At 46.1% G+C, this 27429-nt stretch overlaps 2 protein-coding genes across 2 annotated transcripts; one reads left to right on the plus strand and one right to left on the minus strand.

The window, feature by feature from the left end:
• The first annotated feature begins 1008 nt into the window (after nucleotides 1-1008).
• Nucleotides 1009-9876, plus strand: Spaca6 (sperm acrosome associated 6). Its single transcript, XM_029533154.1, has 7 exons — nucleotides 1009-1999; nucleotides 2799-2876; nucleotides 6921-6989; nucleotides 7551-7574; nucleotides 8348-8610; nucleotides 8916-9072; nucleotides 9145-9876. Exons 1-7 carry the CDS (start codon nucleotides 1684-1686, stop codon nucleotides 9360-9362), a joined length of 1125 nt encoding a protein of 374 aa, XP_029389014.1. The 5' UTR covers nucleotides 1009-1683; the 3' UTR covers nucleotides 9363-9876.
• A 4224-nt stretch (nucleotides 9877-14100) lies between these two features.
• Nucleotides 14101-26449, minus strand: Has1 (hyaluronan synthase 1). Its single transcript, XM_021221571.1, has 5 exons — nucleotides 26405-26449; nucleotides 20750-21457; nucleotides 18840-19065; nucleotides 18241-18373; nucleotides 14101-15076 (listed from the first exon to the last, which is right to left on the minus strand). The coding sequence occupies exons 1-5, from the start codon at nucleotides 26411-26413 to the stop codon at nucleotides 14401-14403; spliced, it is 1752 nt and encodes a 583-aa protein (XP_021077230.1). The 5' UTR covers nucleotides 26414-26449; the 3' UTR covers nucleotides 14101-14400.
• Between the last annotated feature and the right edge of the window lie 980 nt (nucleotides 26450-27429).

Genomic DNA, 27429 nt, shown 5'->3' on the forward strand with positions numbered 1-27429 from the left:
ATATAGAAGGTAGGAGGCGAGGAAGAGAGGTGAATGTAAGGAGGGTCAGCTAGAACAGAGACAGCAGGAGAAGCAGACATTCAGATATGGGAGCAGAGGAAAACCAAGTCAGGGATGATTCAAATTGAGAAAGACAGGGAAAATAAGAAAAGGGAAAGGTAAGAAAAAAATGGGCGGAGAGAAAGAAACAAGAAGACGGACATGAACCTGGGAGCCCCGAAGGAAGGCCATTTCTGTGCTCCAAGCCTCAGGGTGGGTGCAGGGCCAAGGGCCCCTCCCACCTGCGGACAACTGACTTTGGCCTAGTGGCTTCCCATCTGGGGGCTCCTGTGTGCAGGTAGTGACCTCATTTCTGAGTTGGGAGGTCTTGAGGAGACAGGGTTCTGGTTGGTGTCATTATTCCTTGACCATAGCTATCACTCTAAAGGTTGAAAATGGTTTTGGAAAAAGGATTATTCCGAGAGGCCCATGAGGATTTCTGATACCCAGAAGGCCTTTAGCTCAGGCCTTTAGAGTTACAGAAGGGGCTCAGATTGCCAAGACAAACGGGGATACATCCTTTCTGCACTCCAGAAACCAGGTCTGTAACCAGATGGTGTCTTCTTTAAGGGAAGTGCCTGGTTAGACCCTGAGTCTGCCTGGGAGGGCTATGGGGTGGAGGAGACCAGTGAGGGTTAGGGACTGGACTCCTGGGTCTGGACTGAGGAGAATTGAGTCCAATGGCTCGAGGGTCTGCATCCATGGATCTGTGGGAGGGAGGGCTGGCACCAGTACCCCTTAGTCTAAGGGAGGAAGCCTTGGGACTGAGGGAGGAGGGCTGAGGTCTGGATCTCAGGCCTTGAAAGAGGGGGTCTGGGGCTTAGATTGTGGGACTGGGACTGAATTCCTGGATTCCTTGGGGAGGAGGGGGCCGGGGGCCCGGACTCCTGGGTCCTGGCACCCACCCGTAGAACCGACCTTGCGGGGCCTTCGCCGCACACAAGCTCGTGTCTGTGGGTCCGTGTCGGGGGCTCACCATCGCGGCTGGGACCTCCCCGGCCCTCCCCACCCTCCCTACTTCTGGTCTCCCATCAATCCATCTGTCAATCTGCCCACCTGCCGCGCCCCCCGGGCTGAGGTAGGAGGTTGTATAGTTGAGGAAGACACCCGAGGAGATCACTATACGGCCTCCTAGCTTTCCCCAGGCTGCGCCCTGCACTGGAAGGGGCCGGCGGGGACCCCAGGTCCACAGCACTGCCCAAGAGTTCCTGGTAGGAGCTGGGGCGTCCTCTCTGTCCACATTCTATCTTATCCCTTTTCTTTGCAGTCTCTATGCCATCTTGAGATTTTCTAGTTTTCTGTCTCTTACGCCAATGTCCCTAGGGTTCTAGAAGCTTCTGTTTCTCCAGTGCTGTGAATCTATCTCTGTGACATTGTGGGTTTTTGAGCTTCTTGAGGGATCTCCTGGTTCCTTTCTGTCTTCTGGGGCTTAGGGTATCTCCGTTTCTGTCTCTCTTCCCTGTTCCCACCTCTGGGGCAAAGGGTTTTTCTGGTCCACCATAGCTGCATTGCCGGCCTCTGGGTCCCTGAGACCCTTTAACCTGTGAGGACGTCCAGGGTCACAGGTGAGGTTCTTGGGAGCCTGGCGCCTGGCTCAGCCACAAATTTAGGGATTTCAGGTGACCCCTGGCAACCTTCCTCTAGATGGAGCCTGATGCTTTTGAAACTCCATCTCTGATCACAGGCTCCCCCTCCCCCACAATGACCTCACAAAGGTTACTATCTTCTCCTCAGACCCAGAGACCCTCTGTTATGGGTCTTGTTTCCTTAGTAGGGAGCATTGTCCTGTTGTTCCTGCTGATCTTCAGGGCATCCACGTGGGCCTGTCTCTTCTGCTTCACTACCTATGAGGAACGCCTCCGTGTCTGCCAGCTGTTTGTGGGCAGAGCGGAAACCAAGATAAGAATGTGTAGAGATGAGCTTGAAGGGGCTTTTGAGAATCTCAAAGACACGAAAATCAGTGAGGAGCCCCTCCTTCCTGAACCAGGGCCCAGGGGAGGGGAAAGAGAGTCCTTGAACTACTCCAAGAAGAAAAGCCAAGTACAGGATCATGACATAGACACAGAGAAGAGAGACAGGTGGAAACAGTGGAAGGAAACCGGTCCAGAGTGGGGTGGAGACAGACAAAACAGTGCCTCAGAGAGAGGCTAAAGACAGTAAGGGAAAGAGATGGAAAAGTAGAAGCATTGCTCAGAGGGAGGATATGGATTGGGAACATAGATACCTGGGGAGATTAGAGACCTGGGGAGAGGGACAGAAAGCTAGAAATCCAGAGAGATGATGAGAGACCCAGAGAGAGTAAGGTACATAGAGATAAGGCAGGAACAGAGACTCAGAGTGAGGGAGATAGGTACGGGTACGGATACAGAGAGTAGTTTCGGGAAGTATAGAGAGACAGTGATCCAGAGATAGGTGGGACAGAGACCAATGGAGTTGGAGTAAAGATGTAGATAGGGAAGCAGATCCAGGGTACCAGGTAATAGGCCTAGAGAGAGAGATGAGATGGATGGAGAGATACCCAGATTGAAGGTTTGGATTAGGGTTAGGGAAACACACACACACACAGAAGCAGAGAAAGAGAGAGAGCGAGAGCACGAGTGAGAGAGCTCTAGGTGGGCCACATAGAACAATAGACTGGGGCTATAAAATCTGGGATGATAATAGGGCTTGGAGATATTCAGCCATAAGTCGGACATAGAGAACACCATGGAACCAGGTTTGTGCCATGGTGTCTCAGCCTGCTTCTCATCTACCTTCAGACTATGATGAGAGGAGCTACCTGCACGATGAATTCACCCAGATGACAGTTTCTCTTCAGGAGAAGGCTGCTATGCGGGGTGAGTGTGTATGTGAAGGCATAAGTAGTGGGGGAAGTCATCCTGAGGGAGTGATCCTGGGAACCTGTTTGAGTTAGGTTATTTGTTGAGAAAACTCCAGAGGTGAGGGGTGTCAAAGATGGCAAGGACCTGAGGGAAGTAAACAAGTCACAGGGAGTCTGAAGCTTTTGTGGGGTCAAGTACATATGACCTATCTGGGATTCTCACCGTCTGGACTCTGAAGCCTGGATGTGTTCCTGCCTCTCAACCTGGGTGCCACTTACTCACACCTATAAGGAAATTTCTTAGGCTCTCAGATTGAGTCATTCTTGTCATCTCTGAAGGTGGAACATTCTCATCTCCTAGGGTGAGACATTCTCTTTATTTCCCAGAGAAGTCACAGCTCACTGGGAAGGAATGGTTCTTTTTTGAGATAGCTGTTATAGAAGATATGATCCCTTCTAACAAAACACACACACACACACACACACACACACACACACACACACACACACACTACTCATGGCTAATGAAGATAGGTTAGGAAGAGAAGAGCTGGCCATTCAGGGGAAGATATGTAGCTGTATGGAACAGACTTAAGGATCTGAGGACATGAGTTTCAAAAAGATGTGATTAACACTAATCATACCAGATGCTCCCAACTGCTGGGCACACAGTCTCCTAAGTATATTAGATATATTAGATAGTAGTAGTATGGCTGTGTGAGAATTCCTTTTTGTTTGTTTATTCATTTGAAGGATAAATTGGCCATTCCCTGAATCTGGGAGTTCAAGGCTTTTTTTTTTTTTTTTTTAAACTACAATGGTTCATTCTGTTCCCACTAAGATTTATATCTCAGAGGCCTTCCAAACAAAGAAAGGGACCATTTATTCAGGGGTGTCCAGGACTATCCAGAATTTTCTGTGTGTCCCCTCTCCAAAGAAAAATCAGAGGAACCTGAGAGATGGAAGGAATGTAGAATGCTGGGGTATGGATTCTGTTGTTGCCTGGACATGTCTCCATATTGGAAACTTGGAAAAAGCGACCAAGGGTAGCCTTTGGGAGTAGAAGAGCTCTTTCTAATGTGAGGCGGAGATTTGGGGGCAGGAGGAGGTTTGGGTCTGTTGCAGATCTGAGACCATAGTGAAGAGGAGTGCTACTGTCTCTAGATTGTGCTCTTAGGGTTAAGAATTGACCCCACATTCTCCATTTTGATCCAGCTTCTTGACTCTGGTACTTCTCCTTGTAGATAACCCATAATGTATCATGCTTTAGTTAATACTTCTAACTCCCTCCTAACAGTTTCATATATACATGTTTGGTTTTACTTTTAGTGCTGTGACAGAATATCTCATAATCAGCTTAATGGAACAAAGGTTTATTCTGGATCACTGAGGGAATAATCCATCAGGTCAAGAAGTCATGGCAGGAGTGTGAGGTGTCTGCATACACAGGAAGCAGGGAGGGATGAATGCTGGTGTTCAGCTTTCTCCATTTAATTCACTCTGGAACTCCAGTCCATGATATGGTACCACCCATATACAGAGTGCGCCCTACCCACTCCTCCACAGGTCCAGAGGTTGGTTTCCATAGTGATTCTAAATCCTATGAAATTGACAAGATGAACTTTCATACTTGCCTAGGGTCCCCCCAGAGGACCTCATTTTAACCTCTCTAATAATGCTGTCTCCAAGTACAGTGGCATTCTCTTCCATAATGTAATGGGGACTAGGATGTCACATATGAATAGGGTTGGGGTTATGCACTGTCATATCCATTTCCACCAGAAGGCTGGTCTCTGGAGAGCTTCAGCTCATGAACTGGTGGTATTATGGTAGTTAGAATTAAGGCTTCTGAATATTAAAATGTGAAGGGGTAGGAACGGACCATGGTTTGCATAAGGAAGAAGGAGCACTTGGAAGTGCTCTGTTTAAAGGGAACGGTGGTCACTGACCGCTAATTACTGCTTTATGGCACTTTAGCCCATGTTTTATAGTTTTGTACATTTTTAAATGTGTGTGTGTGTGTGTTGGGGTGGAGGGGTTGGTGGATGTGTGTACCAAAGACTTTGAAGGCCAGAAGAACTTCAGATGCCCTAAAGTTGGAGTTACAGGTGGTTGTGAATCTCCTGACACGAGTGCTGGCAAACAAAGGAGGGCCCTGTGCAAGAGCATTTCATTGGTTTAACTTCATAGCCACCTCTTCAGCCTCCTTCCCATTAAAAAAAAAGAGATATCAAGCTCTTATATGCTTTCCCAAAGTGATATATTGGCACCAGCTCGTATTCAGAAAAAGAAATAAGCTGGGTGTGCACAATGATGGTGCACACTTTTAATCCCAGGACTTGGCCCACAGAGGCCAGCCAATTTCCAAGTTCAAAGCCAGCCTGTTATACAGTGTTCCAGGACAGCCAGGAAACACTGTCTATGCAGAGAAGTGCTGTCTGGAAAAACTGGGAAAAAAAAAAATTCCTGTCTGATTTTTATCAGAGAGGTGATGCATTTGGGTCTAAGGCCACTGCTGTTGACCTAGTTCCTGTTGGACTCTAGAATTCACTCAACATATACTTCCCTGTTTTCTTTTGTGTGTTCTGAGGATGCAGTATTCAAGAGCTCAGAGAACATTGAGAAGAGAGGGTGGAAATATGTTTAAGGAACAGAGTTCCAGGAGGACTAGACCAAGTGGTGTGTCCTGGACATGACAGGACTAATGTACTGCTGCACACAGAGCAGCTGTGGTTGCCTGCACAAGATCAAGTCTGTCAACATTCCAGCACTGTGGGGGAGGGGCACAGAAACCTTCACCTCTAACTAGTGGATGGCTCTTGCAGGAATTAGACCCGATTATTTTCAAGGGTGCATGCAGTCCGTGGTAGTTCAGTGGGCTGATCTTGCTCTAGTGGATGTTCAGCACACATAGAACTGAGTGGTTATTATAATAAACAAACAAACAAACATGAAGAGGGCTGGGAGGAGTAGGAGGTGGGTAGGTTTTGAAGATAGGAGAGGAGATAAATATAAAATATATTGCAGTCATGTATTTCTAGGCTCTCAGATTGAGTCATTCTTGTCATCTCTGAAGGTGGAACATTCTCATCTCCTAGGGTGAGACATTCTCTTTATCTCCCAGAGAAGTCACAGCTCACTGGGAAGGAATGGTTCTTTTTTGAGATAGGCGTTATAGAAGATATGATCCCTTCTAACAAAACACACACACACACACACACACACACACACACACACACACACACACACACACACTACTCATGGCTAATGAAGATAGGTTAGGAAGAGTAGAGCTGGCCATTCAGGGGAAGACATTGTCAGGGCCAGACTCCTGTTGGGACATTAGAGAAAACAATACATATGTAACTGTATGGAACAGACTTAAGGATCTGAGGACATGAGTTTCAAAAAGATGTGATTAACACTAATCATACCAGATGCTCCCAACTGCTGGGGAGGCAGAGGTGGTAGGCAGATCTCTGACTGGTCTAAAGAGAAGTCCAGGCCAGCCTCGAACTTAGTGAGCCACTGTCTTGAAACAGAATGCCAAAAAGATGGACTTAATCCATTAGCATATGTAAGCATCTAATTTACATACACATCTGTGTAGCTGCAAAATGGTGGAGCCTATGTACACTGTACACACTGAGAGATAGAGGTGGGGGACTTTAGTACAGAGGTGATCTGATCAAAACCCTTGCAGTGATAAATAAGGTGATAGAGAATGGTGGGGAGCTGGGCAAAAGATGTTTATAAATTAAAGAGTTCCAGGTAATCTGGAGATAGAAAGTGGGCAAGAGTACTTACTACAACAGAGAAATAGGAAACTGAGCCAGCACAGTAGGGCTCAGTAGGCCCTGCAGAGGATTTGATCATTATTCTCCCATTTCCACTAAGACATAAATGGATAGTTCTTTTAGGAGGCAGAAAGAACACTTGGGAGAAGTTTGCAACCCTTCCCTTTGTATCTGTGGGAAGAGGAAACAACCTGTGCTTATGGGATAGGCAGCAAGACCCAGGGAAAGGGCTCTTAGTCCAATCACCCTGCTTCATCCTTCAGAGCCCTTTTGGCTTGCCTTCAAACATGCTGCTGCAAAGTTGAAGAGGACCATTGAACACCTTAAAAAAGGTAAACCAGCTTCCAACTCCATCCCCTGCAGACATACCCCATACCACACAGGTAGGTGTTCTGAATCCAGCCTAAATGCTGGGAATAGTATAGTCCCTATGACAGTCCTGGCCCACATCTTCAAGTCCACCCCAGCCCCTCTGAGTTCTCTTTCTAGCTCTGCACTCAAAAGCATCCTCTCTGGGTGGTGTTTCTTTGGCAGGGCCTACTAATTAGGTGTTGACTCCTTAAAGGATTGGTTGCCTGGGACCTACTCCCACCCTCAAGGGTAATGAATACAAGGCTGGTTCTTCTTCAAGGCTTCACCACATTCCCCCTTTCATAGGCAGCTAACCGCAAGCCTTAAGCCTGGTGATGCACTTGGCCTTGCTCCATCCTTTGAGTGAAGCTCCATGGACTTGGCTTTGCACCTTAGGAACAATGTATTATGTCCCCAAGTGCTGTATTAGGAACCTAGACCTGTTCTCTAGAGTATAGGGCTCCCTGCCTATAATATGGAGGTGCTTTAGGTAGGTCCCTCTGTCAACCACCCGGGTCTTAATGCTTCCTTTCTCTCCACAGCCCAGGCCTGCATCCCTCCCTGTGGTAAGGAATTAGTTCCAAACTCAAAACAGCAGGGGAAACATGGTGATGGGTGGAAACCTGGAATTTAAGATTGAGACAATGAGTGAGCCTCAGATCCAAAGGAACCCAATAGAAAAATAGGAAAGCGCATACATTAGGTACTGTTCAAAAACCTATAAGGTGGTTCAGGCAGGCCTGTCATCCTAACTACTTGGGGCCAACTCAGGAGGATTACATGTCCAAGGTCAGCTTGGGCTATAGGAGTTCTAGTTCATGCTTGGTAATTTAGGGGGACCCTGACTCAAAAAAAGAAAAAACAAAAAAGCAAACCAAAAACAAAAAAGAATGATGAACAGTGGAGTGATTGCCTGGAATACTCAGTGAGGAGCTGGAGGTGTGACTCAGTGATAGGTCAGGTCCCCTGCCTATACTCTTCCGGGGGCGTTGAGGTATGTATGGTTTAGTGGTATAGCCTAAAATTCCCACGTGGAGGAGTGGGAGTATGTTTGAGTGGTAGAGAGCTTGGCTAGCATTCATAAATCCCTAGGTTTTGTTCCCAGTGGCTAGAACACAAAACACCACATTAATGTTGTAGCAAACTGGCTCACCTGGCCACACAAGCCAGAAGGTTAGCCAGGGCCCTACTGGACAGAGATTTAGATGGTGCAAAAAAGATTGGGTCTGTCTTGCACCTCCTCAATAGAACCCTGGGAGTTCCTATAGATTTAACAAGGTTCAGAGAATTGATGGGAGACTTCAGAGGGAGCCCTCCACTCCTGGTCTCATTTCATTAGGCTTCCAGGAGGCGGCTAGGCTTTTCCACTGCTCGGGCTGCTTTTCCAAACTGTGCGATCTGCCTCTAGATTGTCCAGGTGAGAGGGCGGGCGAGGCTGGGATGCCGCGAGGAGGGGCTTGTGCGGTCTTACCAGAGCTAACCAGCCTCTTTCCAGTTCAGGACATGTTGGTGAACCGGGGGGACCAGGCTTTGTTTTCTTGTATCGTGGCTTTCCAGTTGCCAGAGTCGGAGGTCACTTATTCCTGGAAATTTGTGGGAGGTGTGAGTCCGGAAACAGCCATCTGGAGGGCTTGGGAAGGATGAGGCTCAGTTCAGTGTAGGGATTCGGTTTAGTGCAAGAAGGGTTGGGGAACTAGGGAGAGATGGAGACTAAATATATGGAAGACCCATGCTCAGTGTGCGTTATGAGTCAGGGTTTGGGGAATGCCGGGAAAGGTTGCTTAGTGCAGCCAGAAGAGCTTGCGAGCTGAGTCAGTGCTTTGGGAAGGGGCGTGCATCAGAGCTGGGCAGGGCTTTCCGTTCCCGGTGCATTTAAGCTCTTCAGCCTCAGCTCTGCCGTCCCACAGGTCCGAACTCGGGACGTTACCTTCTTCCGTGGTATGCCGGGGGCTCACGGGTACCTGGCACGAATACGGCCAGTGCAACCCAAACACGGCGGGACCTTTTCCTGCGTGATCCTGCACGACCAGCGCCCCCTGGCGCGGCTCTACTTTTATCTGAACGGTACGGGCGGGGTGAGGATATGAGGTAGGGCCGAGGGCGGAGCTCTGCTCTCTAACTTGTGAGCTCTGGCAGTGACGGGCCCTCCTCCGCCTGAGGACACTGAGCTCCAGGTCACGTTCCGGGAAGTGATGAATCGGACGCCGCCGGCGGAGCCGGAAATGATCCAGCCCTGGAGGCCCAGCCTAGGCGAACTACTTACCAACCCCCAGGCAATGACGCTTGGCAACCTATTCTTGCTCGCGGCCACCGCTGCACTTGGGTCTGCCAGTGTTACTCTGCTAGTGTGGTGAGTGCCAGCTAGCACCCTCCCCTTCCCAGCTCCTTTGGTCCAGACCCCAGCCTCCTCCCTCATTCCTAGCCGTCCAACCCAAGTCTTCTCTTAGACCAAGTTCAAGCCTAGCTCTCCTCCCTCAAGACTCCAAAGTCCAGGCCCTCGCCTACCTTCCCCAGAACCAGGTTTCTAGGTTCCAATTCTCCCTGAAATCTAGGCGTATAGTCTCCACCTTTTAAGACCTAGGGAGCCTAACCCACTTTTCTCAGACCCAGGAGCCCAGGCCCTAGCACTTCTTCCTCGGATCTAGGAGTCCAGGACTGTTCTGCCTTATAACGCATGAGTCCTGATTCCAAGCCTTCTTGGAAACTCTGGTCAAAGCTCTGTGCACTTTGAAACAAGTGTTTCTATCACTGGGCCTCCCTATAGCACAGGCTCCTTTGTTTTCTCAGGCTGTTTTTTCGATGGTACTTAAGTGGCAACTAACAAATCCTGATCTTACATCTGCCCTGGAAATAAAGTATATATTTTAGTTTGTTCGTGGGTGTTTGTTTGCTTTTTATTTTTTATTTTTTTATTTTTTATTTTATTTTTTATTTTTTATTTTTTTTATTTTTTTGGTTTTTCGAGACAGGGTTTCTCTGTATAGCCCTGGCAGTCCTGGAACTCACTTGGTAGACCAGGCTGGCCTCGAACTCAGAAATCCGCCTGCCTCTGCCTCCCGAGTGCTGGGATTAAAGGCCTGCGCCACCAGGCCCGCCTTGTTTGCTTTTTAAAGTCACTGCTCACCTAGAGGTGAGGACCCGACAAAATACCTTCCAAATCCTCAGGTGAAATGGTGACGGGATACAAACTATTTTAGTTTGGGAGGCTCATTCTAGAGAACTTTGAGCATCAGCTGAATCCCTTTTCTGTTCTCTAGCAGATTTCTTTATATTCCTCTCTAGAAAATACCCTCAGAGTACTACTATATGGTAAACCCCACCACCACCACCAAAACCAAACTTTCCCTAACCTTTTCTTTATATCAGAAAAAAGCACTTACAGCTTTCTACTAGCAGAAACCAGTGAGCAACACTCCCAGCCCTTCACTGGGTGAATCTAGGCAGGAGCTATACCAGGGAGCCAGGAGCCACACCCTATCCGTTGCTGAAGTATTCTAGGAAGGGGCTCTATCACTGAATTATATGCCCAACCTCACTAGGCAATAGCTCTAGCAGTGGGCTACACCTCTAGTCCCTTACTGTGGGTTCTAGACATGTACTAGACAGCTGAACTACCTGCCTTGTCTGGTTTCTTTCTTGTGTGTGTGTGTGTGTGTGATTGAATAAATATGTGTGCATGAATGTGCATGTAGAAGCTGGAGGTCAATACCAGTGCTATTTGTCAGTCAATTCACTGTTATGTTTTGTTTTTGTTACAGGGTTTCTCAATGGCTGAGACTTGCCTGGCTAGGCTAGCTAGCCAACATTTGTCACCACCTCAACAGCTCTAGAATTTAAGTGTATGCTTTTTACATGCAGATTCTGGGGATGGACTCAGATCTTAAATACTAGTTTCCAATCCAGTATTTTTAAGTATGTCACATTGGGTTACTTCTCTGCCCTAAATCCATCAATAGCTTCCTGTTGTCACTGGCACCAAGTCTAATTTCTTGTGAATACTCCCAAGGCCCCACATATTCTGACCCTCATTTTTCTTCCCTGCCTTGTCCCTATGAAAGAAGGAAGAGAGCTGTCCATCCTACCTTGTCATTCTGTTTTCTCTTTGTGGCATTCATCAAGATTCTCAGTCACCCCAGGATCTTGGCACATGTTTCCTATTTACAGTAATGAGTTTCTTTCCTCTATCCTCATGTCCTCTTAGTCCCCTGACACCTCCGTACACATTTCTACCATTACATTATCCCTGTAAATGACCATGACAACCCTCCAAAATCTGCACTGTTTTACTGTGTACTTTTATCTCTTCTCCTATCTTTCTGGTTACTTTTCAGGGGGCCTTAGCTTCAGTCCCCTGTACTTTGAGAGTGCTGTTATGTGTCTAAACCTTCACCCATGCTCTGCCTGAATCTTGAAATGCCTTCCCTTTGAGCGGGAACTCATTTCCCACCTATTGCACAGGCCCCAGCCCACAATTCACTTTCTCTGACTAGTCCCCACTCCTTATGCACTCACCCTGCATCCCCTAACCCCATGTTCCATGTAACATGATTGATGATTAGTTTTTAAGATGAAGTCTTCTTTAGCCCAGGATCACTTAAATAAAACTCACATAACCTTAAACTTTTGATCTTCCTGCCTCCACCTCCCAAGTGCAGTTATCACAGGTCTGCACTAACATACGTAGTTTTTGCAGTGCTGGATTGAAACTCAGCTTCATCCATGCTAGATAAGCACCTTAGCAGCTAAGCAACATCCCTAGCCTAGAACAAACACAACAAAAACAGAAGGAGCAAGTTGCCGAGACTCTTCTGTTTCTTCCTAACACTCAAGTGATGAAAACATCCCTCAGTGGCAGGGCCATGGTTTTAACAATGCAGATATCATTAATAAACTTAATTTGATGACCAGTTTTGTGGAATGGGAGATAGGTGCAGTGGGAGTGCTGATCATGTGATTGGCTTGGGTTTTCAACAGTGAAAGTCGACATTAGTCATAGGGAAATGGAAATCAAAACCACAAAGAAAAAACAGATTGCAGCCACCGGGATAGCTTGTAATTAAAATGTTAGCTAATAAGTTCGGGGAGAGACATCAAAAGACTCATCACATTTGCTAGCAGTGAGGTGAAACAGAGCAGCCTCTGTGGGAAAGTCTGCCAGTGTCTACCAGAATTAGATTGGTGAGCAAAGGACTTACAGTGAATAATGAGAACCTAAGTTCAAATCTGCAGAGCCCATGTAAAATTGCACATAGTCCTGATTTTTCTATAATCCTATTTCTCCTATGTCAAGATGAGACATTTTTATTGAGTGATAGTATGGGTACTTTTTTGTGCAAATGGGTTTGCATGCGTGATTGTACATCTGGAGTTCAAGGTGTCTCGGATGTCTTCTATTATGTTCTATCTATTCCTCTGGGACAGAGTTTCTCCCTCATCCTGGAGGTTGTGTTTTCTTGACTAGATTGGACAAAGGTAACCTTGAACTCCTGATCCTCTCACATCCATCTACCAGGAATTTCCTAGGAAGCTGGTGGCAGCCAAGGCTGGCAGAATTAGAGACTTTACCTCAAACATAATGGAAATCAAAGATTGGATGCTAAGGTGACATTCTTTGACCTCTAGGTGTGTGCACACAGTCACATGAATGTACACATACACACATGGATATATACAAATACACACACATGGGAATACACACAAAGAACACAAAATGAAACAGCTGGGGCTGTAGATGTGATTTAGTGTAATCATTGCCTAGCATTCTCAAAGTCCCTAGTTCTGTCCTCTGAATGTGAGCAGTGTGTTGATTTGTGTCTAGAATCCCAAAACTCAGAAGATGAAGGCTGGAGGAGCAGAAGCTCAAGGTCATCCTTGCCACGTCTGAGGCTAACGTGCTCTATATGAGTCTGAAAATAGTAATAGTTAAACAGAATTACTTTAAGTCCTAGTGGTTCTTTTCCTAGGTGTATACTCAAGGAATTAAAATCTTAGGGTCACACAAAAACTCACTGAAGAATGTCATAGTTCGAAGAACATCAAGTTCCAACGTAAATATCTGTCACCTGATAAAGTAGACAAAAGATAGGTTGTCACTGTTAGGGTATACTGCTTAAAAATAAAAAGGAATAAGTCAGAGTCAATAGCATGAGTGAACTTTAAAAGTGTTATGCTGAATCATGTCATCAAAGATCGCAGACTGATTCCATTTATATGAACTATCTAGAACAGGCAAATTCACAGACAAACTTCAGTGGCGACCTTGAGTGTGTTTGCAAAAGGAGGGACATTAGGAGGAAGCCTGACCACAAGTCCAGAGTCGCCTGGGGGAGTGATGGAAATGTTAGATTTTGACTGTGGCCACACACATGAGAGTGATTTTATCTGGGTTCATTGATGTGGGATGAGTCTCCCTGATCATAGGCAGCACCATTTTGTGGGTTGGGACCTAGATTGATTAAGAAGTGAGGGAGCAGCAAGCATGGGTGCATTCATCCATGATTCACTGCTCTTGCCTGGATGTGATCTGACTCAATGCCTCTAGTTCCCACTGCCTTGACTTCCCTGCAATAATGGACAGTGGCCTGGAATATTAAGCCATATAAACCCTTTCTCCTTTGCTGCTTTTGTCATCAGGTTAATTTCTCACAGCAACAGGACACAAAAGTCATTGAGAATGGCCATGAACTTCTCATCCTCCTGCTTTCAACTTCCAGGTGATACAGATTCTAGGTGGGCATCACATCCTCTGGCTAATAAATGAATTTCCTTTAATTTATATTTAAGATGTATGAGTGCTTTGTCTACATGTACACGTCTGTGCACTACACCCATGGAGGCCAGAGAAAGATGTTGGATTCCCAGGAATTGAAGTCACACAGGTCGTGAGCCACCATGTGGACACTGGAAATTGTACTCAGGTCTTCTGGAGGACGCCAGTGCCCTTAACTGTTGGCTCCCCTGCTTTAATAGCTGTTTTCTGAAGATAGAACCTAGTTTCCTAGGAAGGAGCATGCCCTGTGGAGGCTCAAAGATCCATCACACCAGATGGGACCTTGTGTCCCAAATTCTCAGTGACAAAGTGGGAAGAGGCTATTGGAAGAAAATAAATAAAAAATTTATTATATAATCTTACAGTACAAACATTAAATAGCAACAGGGAGAAAGCGGAGACCTTCTGGCCCTGGTCCTACAATCCCACTCCCTGATCAATAAATTACCCCTCCCCAGAGACCCAGAAGTCTGAGTTCCAATACAGTCCATACTGAAGAATCTTGAATGACTCCCTCATTTCAAAGAGAAGGTAAACTGAGTCCCCAGAAAGCCATGACTCCAGGTGGTATCTCATAAGGACTACTCCTTTAAGAGCCCTCAGCGGCATCTTCATGCCCAGACTCATACTTGGACACGGTAGCCACCGCTCCGACGTCTGCACAGCCTCCTCACACCTACCCAATAGATAGTCAACATTACCACCCAGTAGGCCACATAGGCACCAGCCCCAGCAGCAAGGTGGTAGGCTTCAGCTGCTCGGGATGGGCCACTCCAGTCAGCTCTGGCCTCCTGGGCCACACTGCGGGCCAGGCCTCCAAGCAGCAGTAAAGCCCAGAGTGCCAGGGGCAACACGGGGACATAGTTAGCAGCCAGTTTCTTCCGGCCTGAGGTACCCCAACCACTTTGATTCATGGTAACCAACGCCAGGAATTTGGCAGGCAGCAGGCCGCACATGTAGAGTGGTGCATAGAGTGACAGTAGCACCATGCGCAGGCAGCCACGCAGCCAGGCTGCAAAGGCTGCCTTTGCCAGTGCCACGCCTTGCACGCAGAGCAGCACCCAGAGCAGAGCCCACGGGCGCCCCGCATAGAAGAGCCTCAGCACCGTGGCAGCCACGAAGAAAGGGAAGAGGCCCGAGACCACCGCTTCATAGGTCATCCATGCGTGGTGGCGGTGCCACCACAGAGCATTATATAGCCACTCTCGGAAGTAAGATTTGGACCAGCGGGTCTGCTGGCTCAACCAACGAAGGAAGGAGGAGGGCGTCTCTGAGTAGCATCTGGAGCGCGAGGTATACCTGACAGGCACAAAGGAAGAAAGGCATCAGTGGTTTTCTCCCTGGGGTCTGGGCAGGAGTTTTAAATTTTAAGATCATTTTATCTGCCTAAATATTTTGCCTGCATGTGTGTATGTGTGCACATATGTTCATGGTGCCTAAAGAGGTCAGAAGAGGGCATCACAGAGTTATAGATGGAGTTCTAGGAGATTGTGAACTTCCATATGGGTGCTGGCAATTGAAACTAGGTCCTTTCCCAGAGCGACGAGTGCTTTTCATTGCTGAGGTGTTCGTGCTGTCCAGTTGGCAGAATTTCAAAGTGACCATTTTTCACTACTATTGGGGTCTCTCTCTCTCTCTCTTCTGTATTTGTTTTGTTGTCACTGTGACAAGACACATGACAATGATGGCTTAAGGAAGGAAGAGGTATGGCTCATAGTTCATAGATAAAGTCTGGCATGGAAGAGAAAGCACAGAGACAGGAATATGAGGCATCTGATAACATTGCATCAATGAACAGGAAGCAGAGAGAAATGAATGGTGTGTGTGTGTGTGTATGTGTGTGTGTGTGTGTGTGTGTGTGTGTGTATACGTGTAAGCATTGAGTGGAGGTCAGTGGACTCTTTACAGGAATCAGCTCTCATCCTCAGACACAATCTGGGGTGCCTCACCCCACAAAATGGCGCTGCTCACATTTAGGATGGGTCTTATCACTTTTATGAACCTAATCTAAAAAATCCCCGACCGACATGCCCAGAGATTTGTCTTCTAGGTGATTATACATTCTGCAAAGTTGACAATACTAGCTATCATACTTAACCTCTCTGAGCTCCATTTTGATGTTTAAAAGTTTGTTTTATTTTTTGCCTATGTGTGTCATTTTGTGTGTATGTCTGTGTGTCTGTGTGTGGTGGGTGAGGGAGGAGTGGATGTCCACGTGTGGATGCACAAGGAGGCAAGAAGAATGTCTCAAGTCCCCTGTAGAGGCAATTGTGAACACCAGATGGCGTTGCTGGAATTCAACTTGAGTCCTCTGGAAGAGGTCCTCTTAACTAACGAACTGTCTCTCCAGCCTTCTAAGCATCCTTTCTATGAACCTATACCATTATTTCTTATTTACAACAACCCAGATGGGATGAAGATCGAAATTCCAAGCAGTTTCTAGTAACTGCTCAATCAATGTGAGCTACTGCTGTTTTTCCTGTGACTAACACTGTTACTACAGACATGACTAATACTATAGTCATCGACACTAACACCGTCAGTGACTTGACTAAGTGCTGACTAAATTGGCAGGTCCTGACATGAGAAGCAAGATGAGACTGGCTGCTACCCAGGTTAGTCTCTGCGTAAGAAATTCTGAAAAGAGCAGTTGGACTCCTTCTTGTGGCTGAGGCAGAAACCATTAATCTGTCCCTGCATGACTTAGCCATCCATACCCATCAAGGTTAGATAGAAACCCAATTAGGGAAAGTCAGAGGTGGTCAGAAGCAGTTAGTTCATTAGGGAGTATTAGTCAAACTAGTCTATTTCTAAGGGCAGTACTTGACAGAGTCTCTCTTCCTGGTGTCATTTGGCACCCTCCACACCCTGTTTGCTTCTGCCTTTGCTGTTAGTATCCAAACCAGCAGTCTGAGGATGCTGGTACATGCCAGTCTTCTCCTTAAAACCCACCACCATTCTTTTTTGGTGAAGGTTCTATGAGCCTTTCACAAGGGGACCCATGTTGGCCTTCTGTCTTCTCTCCTGGTACCCTAGACTAAAATGAGATTATCCCAAATCTAGCAGTTTTTTTCCAAACTGAAACATTTCCTCTTGGAGGGAGGAAGGAATATTTAAAAAGTTGATAGATGCTCATGGAACTTACAAGACCCAGACTCAGGAAGCTTAAAGTGTTACAAGAAGAACCCTCCTAAGGGAGGTGTGTGTGGCAGGGGGGAGGGGGGATTTTGCAGTGGAGCTGCTTGCAAGGTGTGCAGGAAACTCTACTGATGCAGTTCTTGTAAGCTGCCAAAGCTGCCTCAGAATCATTCATACGTAAGCAAACCCAACAATCTCATTAGCACCATGTTAAACTTGGGTAGATTTTGTTCTGCTCTGTTGTTTGTCTGCTTTGGTATGTCATTTGTGCCCCGACTGGGGCAAATGGATGTCCGTTCACATCTGTGCTGGTTAGTTTCAACTTGCCACAATATAGAGGAAAACCTCCATTGAGGAGCTGTCTAGATCAGGTTGGTCCTTGGCCTATCTATGGGAAACTCTCTTGATTGTTCACTGAGGTGGCAAGACTCATGTGAACTTGAGTAGCACTACTTCACAGGGCAGGCACCGGGCAGTGTAATAAGAGTAGAGAAAGCTAGGTATGTAGTAAGCAGAAGGTGGCAGCTTGGGAAGTTCCATTCATCTCTCTCTGCTTTTGAATGTGGATGTGATGTCACTGGCTGCTTGAGTTCCTGCCTTGAAGCACTGGGATCAGGAGTTGGTGTAAGCCAAATAAACAGGCCCTCCTTTAAGTTGTTTTCAGTCAAGGACATTTGTGGCAGAAACAAAAATTCTATTAGATCACAACTCCTTTACTGGGAAAAGTCCCAAAACATACTGATAGATACATTGTCTCCGCAAAGCAAGGAAGAATTTATGTCTTCCTTTGCCTACTGATGTGCCTCTAGAGCATTCAACAGAGACTTAATAACCAAATTCATATTATCAACGAAAGACTTCTCCAGAGTGCTTAGTGGCCATCAGGCACTCTTCTCTGTTAGCAGTTGTCTATTTTTTTTCCTCGCTGCATTTGTTTTCACTCACCTACCCACTTGTCTCACCCCTCATACTTCACTTCCATGCTGGCTTGGTCTCCTTGGTACAGGCCACTCAGCCCACCTACCTTGCCTCTTCCATGTGGAATTAACATACCCTCACCTTGTCTTGTTTGATGGAGACCATTTAATGAAAAGAGTTCATGAAAACCCTTTCCAACCTTTACAATATCTCCAGTTTTCTCCTAATACCAAACTCTCCGAAGACCATTGGCTAAATACAAATGGCTCCTCTGCCTTTTATGGTATCTATTCTCAGTTATTCTCTCTCTCTCTCTCTCTCTCTCTCTCTCTCTCTCTCTCTTTCTCTCTCTCCATCAAAGACACTCACTTGCTTCACACATTTGACCCTTGGTCCCCTTAACTTACTTGGTAGCATAGCCCATGCTAAGCATGCGGTTGGTGAGGTGCCTGTCATCCCCAAATGTGCAGTGGGTGCCAAGAAATTTCTGGTTGTACCAGGCCTCCAAGAACTGCTGCAGGAGATTGTTTCTGTATAGGCCTAGGTAGAGTGGGGAGTAGCCAAGCATTAGCCTCTGCTGTGAACAATGTTCTCTGTTTGCCACAGTGTGCTTCCACATCTCCATTCTTGTACCACACTATCCTCCCAAACAGCCCCAGTCTTAGGCTCAAACTCATTCCAATGTGTTTGTCACCTGACCATGCACCCCAAACTCAACAATCTCCTGAAAAAGCCACTGCATTCTCCGTGCTCTGTTCAACCTCATCTCACTCCTTTACACAAGCGCTTTTGCACCCACTTCCCCAATCTCCATCCTTTTCCCCTTCCCAACTTCATTCCTCTTCAGTAAATTCAGCTTAGCTCTAACATCATCTCTATCCACTGGCCCCAATGTTATATTGTCTGAAATCCAGACCCCAGCCCTTTGTCCTCAACTTTACCTTGTCTCTGCCTCCCTTTCTCCTTCGTTCCCCACCCACAAGCCCTCCAAACTGCTTCCACTCACCCAGAGGACCACTGATGCAGGACACACAGTGGAAGTAGCTCTGACAAGCTCGCTCTACATTGAAGGCTACCCAGTACCGAAGGCTGCTCAAGAAGCTGACCCAGGAGTCCAGAGGGTTAAGGATCCTCACATCCCCTCCAACAGCCCCTACCCGGGGGTCTTCATCCAGCACTCGCACAAGCTCCAGTAGTGCCATGGGGTCTAGCCTTGTGTCTGAGTCACAGACCTGTGAAAAGGAAGGGAGCCAGATCAGACCAGAACCCTGAACAGGGCTGTTGCTTGGAAAGGCTTATTGACACTTTAAACCAATCTCCAGACTGGGTTCATAAATTTTATAAAAAGAAGAAAGTGAGCTAAACACAAGCATTCATTCTGACTGTGGATGCAATATGGCTTAAAGCCCTTGCTGCCTTGAATTCCCCTCCATGAAGAACTAACTATACCTTGAACTGTGAGCAAAAACAAGCCCTTTTCCCCTTAAGGTGTTTTTTTGTTTGTTTGTTTGTTTGTTTGTTTCAGGAGTATTTTCTCACAGTGACATGAAAAGAAATTAAGATAGTGACATATTAGTGAATGATTAGTGAATGGATGAACGTATGAGGAAATAAAAGTCTGTATTGCATAGATGGATGGATGACAAAAATGTCAACATTGAAGAAAAAAGCAAAAACGGGGTGGGAAAGAAAGAACAATCCTTATATTAAAAAGTAAGTGAAAAAAATAAGTGGGTGAGGTCCACACTGGTTGTATAGAAAATACATGAGTGAGTAAAACGGTAAAAGAATTTCTATATTACTTGAAGAAAGAAAATAGCATTATACAATGCCTGGCTAGGTTGGTGGGTGCATAAGTGAATGAATCATTATATTAAATGAATGAGTAGCTAGCTACCTGAAAGAATGAATATATGATCACATAGTTTCTGTTTTAGTGACTGTATGAATGAAAGAAGGTAATGAGTTGGTTTTTGTTGTTGTTTTTTTTCATTTAGTGTTTTTGTGGTTTGAATGTGAAATGTCTCCCATAGATTCCTGTGTTTGAACACTTGGTCTGCTTCTTATCTGCAGGAGTAGTATGATCAGCTTTATCAAGCTCCTGAATCCATTCCTTCCTTATCATGATACACACATCATCAAACTGTGAGTCAGAATAGATCGTTCCTTCTCTAAGTGGCTTTGGTCTGGTATTTTGTTACAGTAATCAGCATACAAATGGATAGAGTGAATTCACTGCGTGTACCATTGAACAAAAAAGAATCAGATCAAAGGAATAAAAGACTCTTATCAAATGGATAGATAAGATTGGCTAAATATCCACATTAAATCAATTCATCAATAGTTGGTGAATGAATGAATGAATGAATGAGAGTCTGACCGTGTGATGACGAAAGAAGAAAGGTTTTAAAGCCTCGCAGACAGCTGTGCAGATAAGAATGCGTGCTGTGCAAGCTTGAGGACTTAGATTTGAATCCACAACATCCGTGTAAAAGACTAGGTGTGGCAGCATATGCCTGCCTGTAACATAATGCTGGGGTGTGGGGGTGGGCGGTACTGGGAATTGGTGTCTGCCAGACTATCTCTAAGTTCAGTAAGATAGCCGGTTTCAAAGGAATAAGGGAGAGTGAGAGTGATGGAGAAGGTCACCAGATGTTTTTCTCAGGTGCGCGAGTGCGCGCGCGCACACACAAACACAGGTACACAATTAAGAGAAGACAAAATTGACTCTTATCTACATTAAATAATGGATGGTCTATTGGAGGTCGGATAAAAGTTCAAACCGGAATGAATTTCTGATCCTTTCGCCTCCTCCTTCCAAGCATGGGCTTGGATGCACCCTACTCTTTCTGAAGTGGTGGGGGTGGGGGTTATGATATCATACTTACAAGTGTCCCGGGGAAACCCCTCACTCACCTGCACATAGTCCACGGAGTCGCCCAGTGCCTTGAAAGCTGTGTACATGACCTCACGCTTGCCGCCCCAACGCTGAGCCACGCACACGCACCTACGGGTCCGCACCAGCGCCTCCACCGCCAACCGCCCGGGATCTTCCGCCTCCACCTCGCGGTAGGCACCTTCACCCACAGCGCCCGCAGCCTCCGCTGGCTCCCAGGGCTGATGGTAGTTGCCATCCCACACATAGGTGGCGGGGTCCTCATCGGCGAAGACTTCTCGGAACATGTCCACCATGTACAGATCCTCGGCGCGGTTGCCGTCCACCACCATGAGCACGCGTAACCTCGTGCGGGGGTACAGCAAGGTGCGCGCGGAGGTCAAGCACTGGCGCAGGTAAGCGGGGTCCTCTTGGTAGGCTGAGATGGTGAGTGCCACGCTGCGTGCAGTGGCCGCATCCAGGGGTCCCTTCGCCAAGGCGCGCCGCGCAGCCGCTGCCACCCTCCGGTGCTCCAGGTAAGCAAAGAGGCTCTGTGCCACTAGGTGTGCGCTGAGGAATGCCCCATAGAGGCCAAAGGCCAGGAGGCCGTAGCGATCTGAAGCCAGAGGAACGCCTGCGGCGTAGGCCCAGGTCATGAGGCCCAGGATGAGCAGGGCGAAGGTAATTGTGAGTGCCCGCCGGGCCAGGCCGGAGCAGCAACGCGCTGCCTCTGAGGGCTTTGGCATGTCCTGTGGGTGACCAAGGAGAAGGATCAGCCCTGGGGCCCTGATGGAGGTGACTTTGCTCCTGGTAATCCTCCTCCTAAACTGGATGCTGACATCTCAGAACTTTTTAAATGATATATTCAATATTTTAAAGGTTTGCTTATTTTTATTTAATGCGTGTGGGTGTTTTGTCTGCACGCATGTCCATGGACCCTATGTCTGGTGACCGTGGAGGCCAGAAAGGGTATGGGATAGTTTGAGTCACAGGTAATTGTGAAATCGTTTGATCCCGGGAACCAGAATCAGGTCCTCTGCCAGGACATCAGATGCCATTAACCATGGGGATACCTATCTCTCAGGACTTCTTTTTTTTGTTTTGTTTTGTTTTTTGTTTTTGGTTTTTCGAGGCAGGGTTTCTCTGTACAGCCCTGGCTGTCTCTCAGGACTTCTTATAAAGAAGATACTCCGAGCACCACGTTTGAAGCAGTTGTGGCTATGATCTTGACCTAATGCCTAATTTTATTAGTTCCCTCCCCCTTTAGTAGAAGAGGTCCATGTAGCCCCAGCTGATCTAGACCTCCTAAATTTCTAGCCTCAACCTCCTGAGGGCAGGGAAGAAAGGAGTCACCAAGCCAGACTTTTACTGGCTGCCTACTAAAGTAAGTTACAATGCCTCCCCCTCCCCCAGTTTTAACATCTCTAGTATATACAATGCAACTCCCCAGGCTTTTCCTCTGTTTTTGTTAGTGGCCCACACATAGTATGGGACTGGCGATAAAGGTGCCTGCCTCCACAACTGACAACTGAGTTTGGTCCTTGGAACCCACAGGATTGAAGGAGAGAAATCAACTTGCTGTTCTTTGATTAAAACCCATGCCTTGGTGTACCCTCCCACAAACAAAAGTAATTTTTACAATTAGAAAAAAATAAAGTTAAGAATAGCCTCACAAACGAAAGTTTCTCTGTGCCAAGACACAATACCACATACTAAACAGTTAATACAAAATGTGTATGAAGTGCTTTCTTAACCCTTTTATACAAACTTGCTTATCTTAGAGATGAGGTCTCCGGTAGCCTAGCCTGACCCTATATGTAGCCAAGGATGTCTTTGAACTTCTGATCCTCCTGTTGCTACTTCTGGAGTGCTGGGATGTCAGGCATGTACCACTATGCTGAGTTTATGCAAGTGAGAACACTTGCCAACTGAGCTACGTTTCTAACCCCAGAGAAATACTTCTGTCATCCCCATTTTCCAGATGAGGCACATAGCCATTGAAATGCAAATGCCCAGAGTTACATATAAGATTATGGGACTTGAACCCATGATTCCAACCATTAATCAGTCCTTCTATACTGAGTTCTCCTCTCAGGAGAGCACTCAGTGACAGCATTTACAATCATGGTATAGATAGCAAAGACAAAGGTTGACAGAACCCTGTAACAGGTAAGCAGCCACAGAGCCACAGGTGGTACCTCTGAATTCCCAGAGGGCTGGCCTGTGTCCCTTTTCTACTGTCCTGTTATTAGGCAGGGCCATGTACATTTACATGTTACAGGAGGCTGAAAACAGTTTTTGTCTTCTCATCCATAAAATGGGTGAGTAGCAACTTCTGCAGCTCGACCCTGTCCTACAGCAAACCTATGCAGTGGGTCTTATTGCTGTGTCCTGTTACTGAGGCCCAAAGAGATGACTTCTCTCTCCAAAGGTCACTTAAATAGTAAGCAGAGGACTTAGTGCTCACACACGGATTGACTGTTGTGCATCCTCTAGCTGAGGCTACCAGATCCTTTCTCCCAGACTGACTGTGGGCTAAGACATCAGCACAACGTAATCAACATTGATCATAGCTGAAAGGTAGGCATTATCACCTGTGTGTGAGTTTCTAATTTTAATTTAAAATTTACTGTTAATGGGCTGAGTAGGTTGTTCAGCATACACAAAGAAGCTGAGTGAGCACCCATCTGTAATTTCAGCAATAGGAAGGCAGACAGGTAGATGCCTGGGGCTTGCTGGTGGGCTATTATTACTGAAATTGTGAACTCCAAGTTCAGTGGAAACCTCTTTTTGAAAAAAAAAAAAAGTGGGCATGGGGGAAGAGAGAGAGGAAGACATTAATCTTGACCTCTGACCTCTGCTGGAGCCAGCACAACTGAGCACACACATATATAGCACACACAGAGAGACATTAAAATGGTAGTGATGTAGGCCCGTCCTCCTAGCTACTTTTGAGGATGAGTGATATAAGAAGCTCTCTAGTTCAAGGCTAGCTTGGTTAACTTTGTTAATCCCTTTCTCTAAATAAAAACAAAGAGGCTGGCAAGGTGGCTTTGGAAGTAAGAGTTCTTGCTACTAAGCTCGAGGAACTCAGGTTGATCTTCCAAATTCAAATAGAGGATGGAGAAAACAGACTCTTGCAAGTTGTCCTCTGACCTCCAAACTTGTAAGCAAACGCACACACACACACACACACACACACACACACACAAATACATGATTTTTTTTTTTTTTAAAAAGGTAAAAAGATGGTGGTGTAAAGCTCAGTAGTAGAACATTTTGCCAAGCATGCACGAAGCCCTGGATTCAATCCCAAGCACTTCGTATGTAAATACCTAATTTAAAACAAATTTTTCATTTAGTTCCATTTGGTTACTGACAAGCTTTGAAATACGTTTTCACCATATTTGATGCATGATCCTTCTCTTCTTAACTGCCAATTTCACAAAAACCTAATCCCAGATAAATCACTTTTTATACACTGTGTTTTTCAGTCTTAGTCTGGGGTGGGTAGTAAAACAAGAGGCCTCATTAATATTTTGTGTTAGCAAAATATTAAAATAACTATTGTGTTTTCTAGACAGTGTTCCATAAAGCCCAAGATGGCCTTGGCCTCACTGTGTGCCCGAGAATATGCTTGGATTTCTGATGTGTCTGCTTCTAACTTCTGAGTGATGATAGAGGTAAGCTCCCACACTCAATTTATTTGGTGCTGGGACTGAGTCTGTGTCTTTGTGCATGCAGAGGAATCACTCTATCAGCTTAGCTACATCCCTATTCCCTAAAGCAATCCTGTTCCAAAAGTGTTTGTGTGTTTATCTGTATACACATGTGCACATGCCATAGTGTGTGAGTGAAATTCAGGGCAACTTTCAGGAGACAGTTCTCCTTCTAACATGTAGGGGAACAAACTCAGGTAATCAGGCTTAGCAGCAAGCACCTTGTCAGCCCCAAATAATCATATTAAGTGTTCAGTAGTGGTCAGTACACTAATTTCCACTACCGCTTACAAATAAGTAATGTTTTATATTTGCAAATTGTTTTTAAAGCTAAAGGGGGACAAAAATATTTTTGTGGAGCATGAAAGTTACACACAGTTCAAAACTCCAGTCTTCTTAACTCAGGCATGAGGACACTGTAGAATACCAAGGTTGAATAGTTTCGGCAGAGAATGCAGTGTTCTTTAGTCCTCAAATAATACCACGTGGTGTTTGGTAGAAAAGTTTAGAGCCATCTCACACACTGGGTTAGAGCAAATAAATTGCCAAAATAAATTTCCTTTCATTTTTCTTTTAAAGTTTACAGTTATTTATTTGTTTGTTTTGTGTGTATATGTGTGGGTATATACTTGTGTGTGTGGGGTGGGGTAGTAGGAAGGGTTGGAAGACAATTATGGGAATAGGTTTGGTTCTCTCTCTCTCTCTCTCTCTCTCTCTCTCTCTCTTTCAAAACAGGGTTTCTCTGTATAGCCCTGGCTGTCCTGGAACTCACTCTTTAGACCAGGCTGGCCTCGAACTCAGAAATCCACCTGCCTCGTCCTCCCAAGTGATGGGATTAAAGGCATGAGCCACCATTGCGTAGCAGGTTCTCTTTTTTTGCCATGCGGGTCTTGGAGACAAAACTCAAATTGTCAGGCTAAGCAGCAAGCTCCTTTACCCCCAAGAGCATCATATGACCCCTCTTTACTTTTTAAGAGGATTTAAAATAATATATTGCAGTTTAGTTTACACCGGGTCTCCCTGTGTTGCCCAGATTACCCTCAAACTCCTAGACTCAAGCATCCCCCTGTCTCAGCCCAGTGTCTAAGACCTCAGGTACATGGTACCCAACTAGAGATAGAAAATTTAAATAATCAATAACGATTATTCTTTTAGACTCTTTTGTCCCTGCCTTTTTGTCTCAAACATAGCTCTGCCTGGGCGCCTAGGGATAGCTCATCTTAGAAGGAAATTTTTGATGCCGGCAATATGGATACATGCACTTACAGCTGTACGCACAACACTAAAACCACACAACTGAAAGCACCATGCTTCACAAGACTACCATGTCTCAGGCTGAACACAGGTTTCCTCAGACAGTCATTCCGGGAACCTGAGGACACAAGGCCTCAGCATCAGGAAGAAACAATATCAAGGAGATATAGCAATATGTCAATAAATACCAAGACAGACACCTGGGGTGAAGGAACAGAAACATAAGGTTTCAGAAGAGATACTGAACAGTTAAAATGAACCCCAAACATATGAAACTGCTAATTTTACAGGGCAAGAGAGGTTGACTATTGGTGACTGCATGTTTTTCAACTAAGTAGATTCTGATCCCATAAAACAATCAAAAGCCAAAATGCATGTGTAAACACAGGCAGAATCTTCTTTCACCTCTAAGGAACACAAACATATATTTACAGAATCATAGACATCTATGGAAGGCAAACCGTACGGCAGTGAGCACAGAGACGGATACTCACACACTCTGCTTCACATGCTCACTGAACACATACGGTTGCTGTCATACATAGATACACATGGACTCACCACATGCACTTATAAACACACTCTTACTAGACCCCAATACATATGGTCACACATATGGCAGTAATTATCCCTCATGGCAGCAGACACCACACACGAACATGAACACACACACACACACACACACACACACACACACACACACACACACACACACACACCTACCTGTCTCATGGCTGTGGGTTCTCCTGGATTCTCTCTTCTCCGACTTGCTCTGCAATCTGAGTGTGTCTGAAGCTAGCTGGAGGGGGGCCATTTGAAGACCAACACATTGCGGGGGTGGAGGAGGGCTGACGTCAGGACAAGTCTGACCAGGGGCTCTGAGGTCAGGCAGTCCTACTGCTCCACCCTCTTCAATTCCCGACATTTTCCCCACCCCCCGCTCAGATAGGACCTCCCTTCTGTGCCCCTCAAATTGGCCTTTCACAACACCCCCCCCAGCCCTTCCCTCAGCTGCCTCTCTCAGCTGTCAGTATTTTTATCTCCATCTTTCCCCTGTTTTATCTCCCTATCCCCCTGCCCTGCTCCCTCACCTCCTTACCTCTTCCTCTTCTTCACTCTCTCCCACCTCCTTGTAGCAGACTCTCTACAAATGTGTCCCTCAGGATCACATTTCAGCAATGGGCAGATAGAAAAAGTGCACACACACGCACGTGGGTGTGCCTGTGTTGCTGGCGTGTGTTTCACAGCAGACTGGAGCTACAGCCAGAATTGTATGCTCTTTGCTGGGCTGATGTTTCTGTGTGTGTGTGTGTGTGTGTGTGTGTGTGTGTGTGTAGGGGTACATATGTACACATATGTTCATGTTACAGTTTGTCCAGGGCTAAAGGATGGGTTACTGGAATCTGTCTTCTGGGAGATGGCAGTGACTCCATGGAGTGGCCTGAGTTCAGTGCTGTGATGGAGACTAGATCAGAACACAGCTGGGGAAGAAAAGAAGCTCTCATGGAGTGTAGCCTAGCTCCTTGGGGCCAGAAGACTAGTGAACTAGTGAGCCTTATCACTCTTGTACATGGTTTCTTATAAGGTATATATATATATATATATATATATATATATATATATATATATATATATTTTCACACTTTTTTCTTTTTAGCTCCAAGACTGTGTGTTTTTCAGAGTTTCTCTCAGTCTACAATGATGGGTTGTGTCCTGTCTGTGGCAGTAGCTGTCTTTTCCTGCATTCT

This window comes from Mus pahari, chromosome 21 (assembly GCF_900095145.1).
Source record: "Mus pahari chromosome 21, PAHARI_EIJ_v1.1, whole genome shotgun sequence".
In the NCBI taxonomy this organism is placed as follows: domain Eukaryota; kingdom Metazoa; phylum Chordata; class Mammalia; order Rodentia; family Muridae; genus Mus; species Mus pahari.